This window comes from Oenanthe melanoleuca, chromosome 2 (assembly GCF_029582105.1).
Source record: "Oenanthe melanoleuca isolate GR-GAL-2019-014 chromosome 2, OMel1.0, whole genome shotgun sequence".
Taxonomy (NCBI): domain Eukaryota; kingdom Metazoa; phylum Chordata; class Aves; order Passeriformes; family Muscicapidae; genus Oenanthe; species Oenanthe melanoleuca.
Window position 1 is genome coordinate 104,250,345 of NC_079335.1, and position 14,365 is coordinate 104,264,709.

At 37.3% G+C, this 14,365-nt stretch overlaps 1 protein-coding gene across 1 annotated transcript in view; it reads right to left on the minus strand.

Annotated features, from left to right (window-relative positions):
* Positions 1-14,155, minus strand: part of LARS2 (leucyl-tRNA synthetase 2, mitochondrial) — an 82,762-nt gene extending 68,607 nt beyond the window's left edge. The window contains exons 1-3 of the mRNA XM_056485632.1: positions 14,052-14,155; positions 11,223-11,473; positions 9,280-9,408 (exon numbers count right to left, since the gene is read on the minus strand). Coding sequence (XP_056341607.1) covers positions 9,280-9,408; positions 11,223-11,456 — 363 coding nt within the window. The 5' untranslated portion in view covers positions 11,457-11,473; positions 14,052-14,155. The remainder of the gene's footprint in view (positions 1-9,279; positions 9,409-11,222; positions 11,474-14,051) is intronic.
* Between the last annotated feature and the right edge of the window lie 210 nt (positions 14,156-14,365).

Here is a 14,365-nt window from a genome sequence, read left to right on the forward strand (position 1 = left end):
GTGCTAGGAATCCCAGCATTTGCTTTGTCTAAACTGAAATTCTTCCAAACCTGCCAACTATGGCCAGCTTTGCTTTAAAAGATGACTATGAAGTGCACTTGTTACCTACAATGAGATGTTAGAGGGAATTTAAAGTATCATGCAATAAACTCTCATCACTATTTCAATAAAAGGTTGACAATGACAAAAACCAACTCTCTGTAAGTTTGTGTGGTGATAAAAGTCAGCAGTTGATGCTACCACTGGACAGAACCAAATATTCATTCTAAAATACAAAATGTTAAGTAAAAATAATTGAACCACCAGTTTTGTAACTATAACTGAGGCGTAGCCTACTATTTTTTTACTTTGTGTTAAAAAACAAAATACAAGAAAAATACCCTACGATAACTTTGAATTCATCAGATAAAATTAAGAAGATGAGGAAAAAACAGTTTTAGTCAAATTTTACTCACAGACTACAGACCGACAAATTGTTATTTCATGACCACAAATATATAAAGGTGGGGAAAAAAGTTTACTAAAAAATACAATAGATAATCTCTGTTGAAATAGAGATTTATTTTTCCTGTTAACATGCACATTATTTAGAAAAACAATCTAGTAATACTGTAAGTATTCAAAAACCTGTTTAATGATCAAGGAAAGAAAGGCCAGTACTTAAGACGCTGTCATTAAACACATATATATTGGATACCTGATAAAGCCAATTCTATTTCTTAACCTACAAATGTGCTGTAAATTCAATAATCATGAAAAAAATTACACAAGTTTAACAATAGCAAAACACGACTAGCATTTTACAAGTTATAAGAAATCAAAATTTTTACCCCTTAAAGTATGTATTTATATAAAGAATATGTTTCTTAGTGGCATGCAAGCAAACAAGACATAAAAAAGCAATCTCAGCCATGCTAATCTCATAATATATCTCCATCAAAAAAATCTGCCTATTTTGGCAGCATAAGAGCTACTTTTGTTACTGCTTTGAATTATTTTTATTCTTCTTTGCCACCACTTTCCAATCTTCTGACTTAATGTAATATTTCATAAAAAATATTTTATAGACATGTTTATAAAGATGCCCTGGCACCAACACAGAGTAGAAGCAACAGGATTGAATAGATGTAACTCTTCAGCATTCTCATTTTTGGTACTGATCTAAAACTAAACCTGCTGTCTATCTTTACTCTATTGTTGCAGCAACTAAACCAAAGGTGTTCACCTGTGATCATCTGTGATCCAGCCCAATAAAGGCCCCTGCACAGCACATTTTTGATGTCTAAATCTAACAGAAATTGGAATGCTATTTCGTGTTACAAACTTTCCCTAACTACCAGGCAAACTATTGTTACTCACACCATAGTACCAGAAATTATGAGTCTTAACTGCCTATTTCCACATATATAGAAGGGGGAGTTTACAAGGAAAATGTCAGCTGGAGCCCAAACCACTTCTCAACATCCCACTGAAGCACACCTTTGCCCAACCCTTCCCCTCCCTGACCATCAACACACCAGTGAAAACTATTGGTATAAAATTAAAAAAACCACGGTTATGCTTTACATAAGCTATAAATATCAACAGAATTTTTTATGGACACATTAAAATATGCAGCTCTGTTATTTTTGACCACTAGTATTGCTGACAACCTATCTCTGGAGAGATGTGATGAAGAAAACAGATTTTTTTCCTGTCTAGTAGATGTTTTCTCTATTTAAATGCCTGAGACTAATGCCCTGCCTTTACATTCCTACAAATGCCTTCTTTTACTACAGGTAGATGCACATTAAGTGAGATGAGAAAAAAATCACTCTTGGTTAATTTTTGTAAAATTTGGCTGCTGCTGATCTCCTGGATACAGACAGGCAGCCAAATGCAAGGCACAATCTCATTTCTCATGCTCCTGAGCAAAAGGATGTGGGAAAAACAACTTCACTACCCGCTACAGACTCCCCAAAAGGGATGACAGATGCACCAGACAGTTCATGTGTATCACTGTACCATGAGAGCTGGAAGGAGTAACCTGTGCACACAGATCTTCCAAATTCTAGCATTTATCAAAAATATCATATTCACTCTTCACATTCAAAAGTTCAATTTAACGACCAATAGCATTCCTCAAGTTAAAGGTCTGAGGAAGTATGCTAATTGAAGTTTCAATCAGAAAACAGAATTTAAAGAGACATTTAAAATATCCTCAAATTAGCCTCCAGGATAGATCTATTTATGTAGTTGCTATAGAGATGAATGTAACATGCACAGTGCTTTAGAAAATTATTTCAAGTTTATTGTCTCTTTTACTTCTCTACCATGAATGGATTTGAAAGGTTTGTGAAATGCATTTGTCTAAACAACAGGTCAGCTCCTTTTGGCCGTAATCTGCAGCAAAAATGCCATAATCTCCACGCAGCATTTGACATTACATCTTAACTCTGCTTATTTAACATGAAAATTTGAAGACAAATGGAAGACGAGAAGAAAATATGCAAGTAACATATCAAAAGTTGGCACAAAGAAAAAAGGACAGTTTTTGTTAAAAAAAAATTAAACATAGGAAGAAAAGAATGGAAAGCAGTTTTGAAGACCAAAGGGTTATTCCTTGTAGCTCTTTGATGGGTTTGTCACTGGCTCTAACTAGCAGAAAATGGCTGCTCTCTCTAGCACCACAGATGAGCAGAAGAAAAACAAGTCATCCACTTTCTTGAATGCTGACTTGATTGCTTTCAACAGCAACCTCTAAACCTTATACGCCTGAGGGATCCACTCTGCTCACTGCAGTAACCATTCTTCCAAGCATCACTTCTCTAGGCAGACAATACTTTCTCTAAGTCTCAAGTAGAAAGAAAAACAAATGATGACTGCATCTTATTAAGCAGGAGGCTGCATAAGCCTAAGGGTGCCTACACCAGGTAAAAGAAGCAGGCAGCAGTTTCAGCCATTTTACAATGGCAGAAGCCAGTGCAGTCATTAAAGGCAGCTGTGTGTTTATCCTCACAATGAAGTGGACACGTGAACTCCTCATGCTGAAAACCCCCAGGTTAGTCTTGAACACACGTGGCATAACTTCAGATCCTTGGAAGTTCACACAATCAGGCAGGATCAAATATGAAACACTTGCATTTTCTACTACTTAACACGGTTTGCACGGGAGCATAGAACATTACAAGGAAATTATTAAATAGTGCGTGGGGAACTAAAGTGCTCAGCAACTACCACGCAGAGTGGTCTTTTTGGGAACAAATTATTTAAAACAGCTGCATCTTGAAAAATTTTAGATCCTAAATACTCTTGCTTGAAGCACTTTTAAGAATCATTTCACAGCATGGTCAAACATCTGTTGTTAGCAATGGCTAGAGCTCTCTGAGTTACTGTGGGACCAAGAGGAGGAAGGCACAGAAACTCCCTTGAGTCAATGCTGAGATCTCAGCTCTTCCTCTCAGAGCATTTTCATCTATTCACTGCTGTAACAATCAGCTCATCACACTGACATCAGTAGGTGAGATGTGTGTGATCAGTGTACTTTATAGCACAGAGCTGACAATGATCTCATAACACTCAGTTCTAAGCTTCCATCAACATAACCAGGACTATTGATTCAGTGAATTTTTATTCCAGGACACAAAGAACATGTTTGCTCTCCCGATGTGCACTCAGTATGTCTCAGAGCTATGACCAGGGAGCTGACATGTGTTCTTACACTCAGATCAATGCATTCTAAATTCTAAGAAAGAAAGAAGAATCAGTGTCAGAAAGGCCTGCAAATAAATATATTTAATTCAGAGAATGTGCAATAAAAGAAGATTAGCAGAAATGAAAAATAAGATGATTGCTGACAAATAAGTCGTTCAAATTGATACAGCAAAAATTACATTCCTATCCCTACTTAGAGTCCCATGACACACTCGACATGAACTAACCAAAAAAAGGCTGACAAAACAGGCAATCCATGATTACAAGTTCCAGAAAGCTGCCAGTAAACACCCCTAGCTCCACTGTGGATCTTGCAACTGTGCAATCACAGACACATGAGACAGCAAGGACTTGCAGCTGGAGAGGGGATAGGAAAGGACGGGTGCTCCTTCCATTGGCTCCCTACAGTGCGCTGAACTTGTTGAATATCTGATGTAAACTGAGGTACTACAGCACACTTTAAATACAAGACTTTCATCTGAGTGAAGCCTAGATTCTCTTTTAACTGTTACAGGTAATAGACACCATTACAGAACAGGTAAAAATTACCATCAAACTCCCCCAAGCAGATAAGGCACATATTTCAATCTGGAAATAGATTAAAATAAGGAATTTCTGACTAGTGTGTACATTCTAAAAAGGAGTATTTCAATGCTTCTCTGCAACATAGTGCTGCATATTAGAGAAAGCACTTTCAAAATAATCAACCCAAGATTTTTTTTCTATAAAAATATAAAATGTCCATTTATTTTTATTATCATAAAACAGAAAATATGAGAAGTTATTCAACATTCACATAGTAGCACATACATTTTGAGAACAAAGTTGTCTTTTGCCTCCTTAATCTCACACAGTCTCTTCTAACATAATTACATTTAAAATTATATCTCATTTTCTCTTTTTCTTTCAAAATGAAACAGACTGAGCTCATTAACACCTTCAGTACAGGCTATGAGAAAACTGAAGTAAGACTCAATTCACACACAATACTGCAATATTTGCTATTTGATTTATATCACATGAAATAACCTGACAAAAGGACACAAAACTTCACACATAAAAAGGTGGAGAATAACAGCTAGTGATGATCAGAAAACAGATCTGTATTGAAATAATTCATCTTACTGATGATTAACTATGGAGTTTTAATTAAGCTTGTCTGTCTGGCTTCAATGCCATTCACTTTTGCAATTTCAAAAATATTAAGATTTGCTGCTGAAAGAGAAAACAATTAATGAAAATACATCCAATTTAAAAGAAGATATGTTACAGATAAAAAGAAAATGCTCTCTAAGTCATTTAGGGGTTTTGCTGAAATCTCACTGACTATATTCTAATCCCATCCATCCCAGTTTAAGTATAAAATAAGAAATAATTAGTATAGTGTGATTCTAGCAAGCAGGAATTTCACCCTGATTTGACTACAGAATGGACTATTCTCAGTTCTGTACAACTCTCACATGTGACTGCCTTGCTTTGGTACCAGCTTCATTAAGAAGATATCACAAGAACTATTGAACTGAATCACTCTGTTTACTGAACACTAAGGGAATTATTCTCAGTCCTCTGAGAGGCACAAATTATCTACTTTGAAATTGATCAAAGACATGCTAATGATGGCATGATAATGTAATAGTAAATACTTTTTTCCAGAGCAACAGCTGACTGGAAATCTGTCATAGTGAAAATCACCACGAATATCTCTATCATTTCTATCCAGCATTCTCAAATAATGAATAGGAAATCACGTCTTATGAAACTCGTATATTTGAATTCACAACATGCACGTAAATTCACAGAGTAAACACAACCAGAAACTACACATCATGGTTGTGAATTGATTGATTTTGATTGATCAATAGCTACAAATTTGTAATTTAAAATATATAAATTACTTTTTCATAGCATTTTATAATAAATATGTTTGTACTAAGATGTAGAACTCTCCATATACAAAAACTCTTTCAATTGAACTTCAAGAAACATGTCACCCTCAACACATTCCAGAAAGACCAGTTCAGTGCAGTAATGCTAAGCAATCTATATGGCTTACATTTCCCATGCAGAGACTTCAAACTTCATCTTCAGCAATCAAAACGTAAACAAGTTATCTTAAAACAGATGTACTCTACAAATCATTTATCCAGCAATCAAGTCCAAGTGCTTGACAGGCTGTTTCCCATGCACTGCCTGCAAGTCTTTGAGGAGTGAGTGCTGGAACAAGACCACACTTCACAATGCTTTCATCTACAGTTTTTTGAAGCAGTATTTCTTTCAGAAACAAGGTGGGAAAAAGAGCAATAGATACGTATTTTCACACTTAAAGTGCTGGTGCACTGGGGAAGTGCAGGTTTCTGGGGAATATCTGTAGAGTTCAGTATGCATTACTTCTCTAGAATATTTTAACTGAAACAAAATCAGACCTTACGGAGCTTAAAAAAATTGAATACTAACGTTACATTTTAGAAAAACCAAAACCACAACAGAGCCCAAATGATTAAAAACTTTCCCAGGTAAAATTTCAAAATACCTTCAGTATGAAGAAATTACACAATTGCATTCCAAAGATGGTCTAAAGGACCTCTAATCCCTTTGTAAATGTATTCTAGCCTATCCTCACTAAAATATTACAAAATATGGGCCAATTCTTGCCTGTTCAGATTAAATCAATATGTAACTAATTTATTGTTTTCTCATTAAGGCATTCTTTATGGAAAACACCTCCACCTTATTCAACATAAATTGCTCTTTTAATCAAATATTCTTGTCAACTACATACACACTATAGACATTTCCCCTCACTGCTTATTAAATAACAAATATACATCATAGTCTGCAGCTTTCCCTGGGAACTGTAAATCTGAATGGTTTTGTCTGTAATTTTCATGTAAACTCCTTACTGCCTTGCACATTTTTTTAAATTGGAAAATGAAGGATGCAAAGTTTAAACAACTTTACCACTCAAAAATCTTACCCTAACCTTGCATTTGAATGCCTGAAATGGATTCACTTCTGCTCAGATTTCTGACTGGATAAAAATTAGCAGTCCCTAGGTTTTCAAATATGCAATATTAAAGCCAAATTTTGAGAAAGAAACAGATAATCAATGGAATATCTTCAAAATTATGCATACTATCAGTTTTGTTTCTAAAGCATTCTTTCTTTTTATATACTAAAGAATTTCAGTAATTCCTTGAATACAGAGTCATATTTCTTTTTCTAGGGAATATATCAAATATGTAAATACTGATATCATATATCAAGGGATATATGGTTAATGATATAACCATATCATTACTATATCTTAAATATCATAATAACTTTTGACAGATTGTACAACCATGAAAAATTGCAGAGAGAACTTTTAGAGCTGATAAATTAATTGCAAAGAAAAAAACCCAAGTACACAGACTCTAATTTTACGTGATGGAGAAATTAACATGCATAACAAAGGAGAAGTTTTTTAAGGTAAATGTAAGTTCCAGCAAATTAATGCACATTAATAACACAATGTCTCTTAATCTGATGTACTCAGAAAATCATCTGAGAGATTTTTAATGTCTCTTAATCATAAATGAAAGTTAAATTCTTTGGCTACCCACCTTTAGACAAAAATAGATGTTCAAACTGGTTAACATAACAGGAGATGCAAGTATTTTTAGAAATCCAGCATGTTCTACAGGCACTTCTTCAAAGTAATTTTTATATGAAATATAAAAATATGCTGAAATGCAAGATGTAAAAACTTGAAAAATTTGGAAAAGTTTTTCTGGAAAAAAATAGGCAAATGTGGAAATAAAAACTTGTTTGCATGGTGGCTCCTGCATTTCATTGGAATTATATTACCTTTTTACTTTTCTCCAAATACTTCTATTAAAGGTGCTTACTTACCTTGCATTCAAAACTTTACAACTAGAGATGCTACTTTATCTAGATAATTATTTTCACTTTATTTTCACAAATGTAAGAAGAAGCAAGTTTTCATCTTTCTGAATAGCAATTTACTGGCTACATGCGCTACTATTGATAAGAGATGGCTACATCCTGAAATGACATTTCATCAACAGTCTTAACATCAAGCAAGAATCAAGCACCCCTTCAAATGTCTCATTAGCTCATTTTTTTAGTGAGATGCAAGTTCTGATCATTCAGAGGAGTCAGGAAAAAACAGACATTGGGGATTTTTTCTCATTTAAAGTCTAAGGCAGTTATTTCTTTTTCCTGCAATTTTAAAAGCCTAAGAATGTACGTCTGTAAAGCAGCAGCAAGTATTCAGTGCATGGTATGTTTATCACTGGCATAAAACACATAGTATTTGGAAAGACAACACACTGAATAATGCAGTGACAATACCCATCAGAGTCTCACGGACGGTGATAAATCCTGGAAATGCTTCTCACACTTAGTAACACTAAGTTCTAACACTAGAACTAACAATTCTTTCTCAATTTCCCCTTCTTTGTACTCTTTTCAGGTTGATACCTATATTCTTGAGCTGCTCCTTCTCTCTTGACAGGACTCCTTCCTGTCACCCTAGATCCTTGCTATGCTATTTTTCACTTTTTGTTCCCTTCTCTTTCCATATTCCTCCTTCCTACTGTTTTCCCAGATTCTTCATATTTTCCCTCTACCAAATGTCTTTCCTGTGTAATATGGCTGTCACTCAGGCCACAGTTCTCCCACAGCTTCCTTACATCCTTCAAATTTCACCTTGCCAGCCTTTACGGCAGAATGCCAGCCAGGATCCCACTGCAGACTGAAGGGACAAGGCTCTCAGTTACCCCTTCAACTTAACGGAGACAGGAGGGAGCGATGGAGAAATTATGGCAGGCATGGGGCAAATCGGGTAACAGAGAAATGTAGAAGGAAAAATGGGATTGCTCCTTGCAGATGTAGCAAGAAAGTTAGGCTTAGCCTACCTTGTAGGCCTGCACCTTCAGAAGACACTTTGTATGTATGAGCAAGGCTGAAGTGGGCAAGCCAAGTGGTCAGATGCTATAGAACAGAAACTTTCAGCTCCACATACATGATGTAAAATGTTGTATAATCCTGTTCATCTGACTTGCAGAAGTTACAAAAAGAAGCGGTTTCTCTCCCAGCTGGCACAGAAGCTGTCCTGTCCCTCTGTGTCTGACAAATGGCATGAACTGATTCTCAGAAGCAGAAGAGGCAAAAGCAGTTGATTTTGGTGGTCTGTTTTCTCTTGCCAGGTACATATATTCCTCCCCCCTGGTCCCACCCAGATGGCAGGAGGGTTGTCAGTCTCCTCTCACAGAAACTGTGTGGCCCAGAGGTCTCAGTGACACAGCGCCACCCATCAGCAGATTCAGGCACCTCATACAATATCAACTGTTATCATCTGACATAGCTTCTAACCAACTCTTACCAATTGTGAGTTCTGAGTGCCACTGGCTTTAGTAAAAGTCTCAAATTTCAATATTCAGAGGTTCATGGGTCATTATCTACACATCTGCAGCACATATTCCACTTTCATGGATTTTAGAAGATGCTAATTTCCTGATTAATTATGATTTTAAAATATAAAAAAATTCCCACCCAGTCCTACTACCACTGATCTATTCTTACCTGCATCCCTCTCATTTTCTGGAACCGAGCTACTGCATCACTGATGGTGTAGACACGAACATGGCCCATGTGAAGCTTCCCAGAAGGATATGGGAACATAGAAAGCACATAAAATTTTGGTCTTGATTTCTAGAAAGAAATTTTTAAAAACTAGTAACTACATGAGTTAGCATTTCATTTGAATAAATACACATACACATTATAAATACTACACAACACCATGAAGTGAAATAGAGTTCTGCTGGAACTGATCCAAGTGAGCACGGACAAAGTTCATTGGATCAAATTTTTTGGGGCTGTTTTCCAAACTTTGCTGCCATCTCCTCAATTTATACAGACACTTCTATGGCACTTGAATGTTATAAAAATTAATTCACTTTTACTCAAAAAACCTATATTGACAGAACTGAAGCTTAACACAGCACCATTACCACTGTAGCATCTGCAACTGACTATCTATGTGTTCTTAGTCTGCCCCAACAAAAACATGAAAACATAGCAGATTAAATTGTTCTCACAGCAGTTTAAATAATTAATGCTATACTTTGTGTCTACAACAAACACAGAGCTCACTCCTGGCCAGTTGCTTTTTGTCAGCTGAACTGCAGTAACTCCCAGAGTGACTACATCATTTGCAATTGCATGAACATCTGCTAAAGGGAAACTCTTCAGTTTTCACTATGCATGATCAGTTCCAAACACATCTTGCAAGAAATATTTTGCATAATGAAAATAAACTAAAATTTTCATTTACTAAGGTTTAATTAAAATGACAAAAGTTACAAAGAAATCCTCTCTCACATCAATTATTCCTAATACATCTTGATTACCATTGAATTCATAACTGATCCATTGATAGTATAAAGTATCACTGATACTTGCTAAATTCTTACATTATTTTTCTTACATTAATAATAAAAAATTACAGGCATCTTTCAGCTTTTACTGTTCTGCATAAAACTATTAGTATTTGTCAAATAATATTTATCACTTTTGTTCAATCACAGCAAATCAGAAATAATCTGAGTATTTCATTGCAGCAACACACATTATTTGCCTCTTTATATGAGATACTAAATCTACTTAAACTGTAAGGATAAAAAAAATCATAAAAATACAATTTAGAACTTAGCATATGTATGCTATATATGACTCCTATGTATATATGTATATCAAAGACACAAGTCTAAATTAATGCTTTGCCTGCTACAGGTATACATACACACCATTTCATCTGTTTTCTTCCCCAGAAAAAGCAAGTTCTTTTCTCTCTTCAACATTTTGATAGAATTATTTTTTTTGTCAGAGGAAAGGTACATTTTAAGAGAGATGAAAAAAAGAACATAAAGGGCCACAAAAGTGTTTTTTATCTACTGTGACAGAATAATTGTGAAGGCAAAAAGAATCAGACTGAGATACCACTGTTTTCAAGATATTTTATTGCATGGGAAAACTTTGTTTTTCTTCAAGTCATTTTCTATTCCTATGAGACTGTAAACCAGAAAATATTAAAAAATCGTTTTCCCTTAACACAGATTTTAGTGAGTCACAGGGTGTAGTGCAATAGATTTGTCATAACATTGGGAACAGAAACTTGAAAAATTGTTTACGAAAGTTATGAACAGATGTTTCTTTTAATACTTTAAATAATTAATTGCCAAATATTGTATAATATGCAAAGAAAGAATTGATTACTTAAACACTTCCTAAAATTACACGTTTACACTTTGCCTATCACTGTATTTTTCCTCATGATTTTGTATTATTTTTGTTCATTTATTTCATTAATGTTTTTTAATAATCTACGTGAAAGTATTTTCCCCTGAAATGCAATGTACATCTAATCATTATAAGCCACCTCTACTAAGTAAGTTTCATTTCATTTCATTCAAAGAAAATAAAAATATCAGACATGTAATCTCCAAATTTCTCATAATGCTTACATCAGTCTCTGAAATTCTGCAGAACTGATCCTTTATTCTTGGGAACCACCAATTTTCAACTCGTTTTCTTGTCTCCAACGCATACTTTTTTTCCCATTTCCCCGTCTCACTGTAAATAGTTCTCACACAAGCAGGAACCAGTCTTCTCTGCCACTTAATTAATCCCAGGAAGCCATTTAGTTGTTTCTTCAAACATGAGGAACAAAGGCCAACTCTTTGATAAGCCGACTGCATTCTTAAGGTTATGGTATCTGAAAAGACAAAAATATGTATTTCATGCCATAACACATAACAAGAACTGAATGATTATTATGATTATACTGAAAATTGGTAGCTATGAAACTATTTTAACTCGACTTGGAGTACTCAGCTGCTTTCCATAGACCTTGCATTTTATTTCCATGTCTGAATTATAAAAGTAAGTATGTTTTAGTCAAGAGACCTAACTGTGGCCTTTGCACAGAACAACTCTTGTGTTTGTATATTATCTAATAAATAAAATTCTTGCATTCAGTCTCCTATAAAAGCATAATCAGTCAATTGAAGGTTCCAGAAGCTCCACCGCCTGAATAGAAGATGGCTAACATGGTGTTAGTAAAAATTCAGAATGAAACAGGGAGAAGAAGAAGTTGGATGAAATTATACTGTAAAAATACTGAATTTGTCATCACTGAAAAGAAGTGGGGGAGGATGACTATAATTAGTAGATTTCAACCAGATATTCTAATCCAACTATTTTGCTAAGGCTTTCTTTTTCAGCTAAAAATCCAGTTAACTCCTCAAATGGTTTCAAGAGAGTCTTCTAAAGCTACTCAGATGGGAGAAAGATCAAATAATTTCCATACTTGGGATCAGTCTCAACAAGATATTTGCTGATTTTACTTCTTACAGTAGGAAATATGGCATTAAAGGAACCCCTTCTCTGAGATTTTCTCCTCATCTTGACCGTCTTTTTTTTTTAATGGCATTTTTACATCAGATTTCCTATCCTCTATGATTGGTTTTGGTGTCCTGGTGTTGTGTTTTTGTTTTTTTTTTAATTAAGCCAAATACACTTGTACCAAACTAGCTATTTCAGTCAGTTCAGGATTTTCCTTGCTGAATTACATCAGTAAATCTCAGTGTAGAGAAACTCTGTATAAGAACAGATTTTACTTATGCATTTCCTGTAAGGTAGAAACATTATCAGTAGAAATAATTGCTCTAGCACCTAAATTAGATCCCCAGCAAGCTAGTGGGAGTTATGCTTCCTTTAACATTCACCATATATGCATACACAAACCTTCGCTGCCTGTCTCATTACCTATCTATAGAATTGCTCCTTTTCTCTCTTACTTATCAAGCAGAGTTTTATAAACACTTTTTCATTTATGTCACACCAGTGCTTTGAATTTCTTGTTGCTACCCTCCATAATCTTGCTCATTTGTAATAAAAACAAATCCAGGACTGTACTCAGGATTCCCAGTGCAGGTGCACGAGTCAGAAGACTCCAACCTCCTCCCCTCCATAACATCACACTCATTTCAAAATTAGCATTTCAGTACTGCAAAGTTTTTTGCTTATTTTTACTAGTTATTTCCTTATTACTTATGTCTTACTTATACTGATCTATTTTGCAACAGAAAGGTGTGCTTCCTTATGCAAGCCAATTTTAGCACTGCTGATTTACAAAGTATGCTTCACTGAAGGGAGACTAGTGGATGAGAGGATACAGTCTCAAGCAGCACAGGGGGAAGGTTTATGTTTGGACATCAGGAAGAATTTCTTCCCAGAAGGAGTGAATAGATATTGGAATGGGCTGGCCAGGGCCATCCTTGGAGGTGTTTAAGGAAAGAAAAGACATGGTACTCAGTGCCATGGTCTGGTTGACAAGGTGGTGCTCAGCCATAGGCTGGACTCGATCTCAGAGGTCTTTTCCAACCTGCAGTGTCTTTCCCATTCCCAGGTACTGTCATGCACAAGATGCAATAGCCAGCCAGCCATGTGCTGGGCCAAGCCATGATGCATGGCACAGAGGATAATCAAATCCAAAAGACACGTCACTAAGGTGTTTTTCCTTTCCAGACTTGTGTGCATAGGACTAGGACAAGCAGAATGCCCTGCCCTGCCCCAGTTAAGGGCACTCCAGCTCAGCGCTGTGTGGGTCCTCCACGGAGCAGGTTATAAGCCTAAAACTGTCTTATCCAAGCAGGTCCGCCAAGCAAGGAAGAAGGGGCTGATCTGATAGGGAAGTAAATCATAGAACGTCCTCAGCTACAAGGGACCCACAAGGATCACCGACTCCAACTCCTGGCGCTGCACAGGATACTCCAAGAGTCACACCATGTGCCTAGGAGCATTGCCCAAGCACTTCCTGAACTCTGCCAGGCTTGGTGCCGTGACCACTTCCATTGGGAGCCTGTTCCAGTGCCCGACCACCCTCTGGGTAAAGAACCTTTTCCTAATACCCAATCTAAACCTCCTCCAACACAGAAGACGTTTAGAAAGACGCAGTAAGTACGCAGGAGACTGAATTAAGGTCCTGGAAACTGCTTGACGAGGCCCAGCACATTTCATTCAGCCCCGGAGCAACGGGGGGTGTCCCGCCGCTGGAGGAGCACGCACGGGGAGCAGGCGGCTCCATAGGCGGGACTGAGCGAGCGGGGGAGCGGTGAGGGCGGGAGGCTGGAGGAGGGGGGCACTCCGGAGGCAGAGGGCTTTGGGAGAGCCGGCTGGGCGCGGGCAGCGAGCCCAAAGAAGCGGGCTTTGGGAAGCCGCGGGCAGCGGGATTAGCGCGGCCTCGGCGAGCGGGGGCCGTGAGGCGGGGCCGGGCGGGGGGGGACCGTTACCTGCGCGCGCCCTCCCTCAGCTCCCCCAGCGGGCCGCGGCCGCCGCCATCTTGGCGGGTGGGTGTCCGAGCGAGGCGCCGCCTCCGCCTTTGGCACCGCCCGGCGGGGCGGGAGTTCCGCTCACGGAGGGAGCGGGAAGGGCTTCACCCTCTCCCGAATGCAGCGTGGAAGGGTAGAGCCGCAGTAAATAATAAAAATAATAATAATAAAATTAATTAATCGGGGTTGAGCTCTGTATAAGGTGCACAGAGCCTGTTCAGTCTTGAGGAGAGACGGAGAGAGGAGCCTCATTCATGTCTATAAATGTCTAAAAG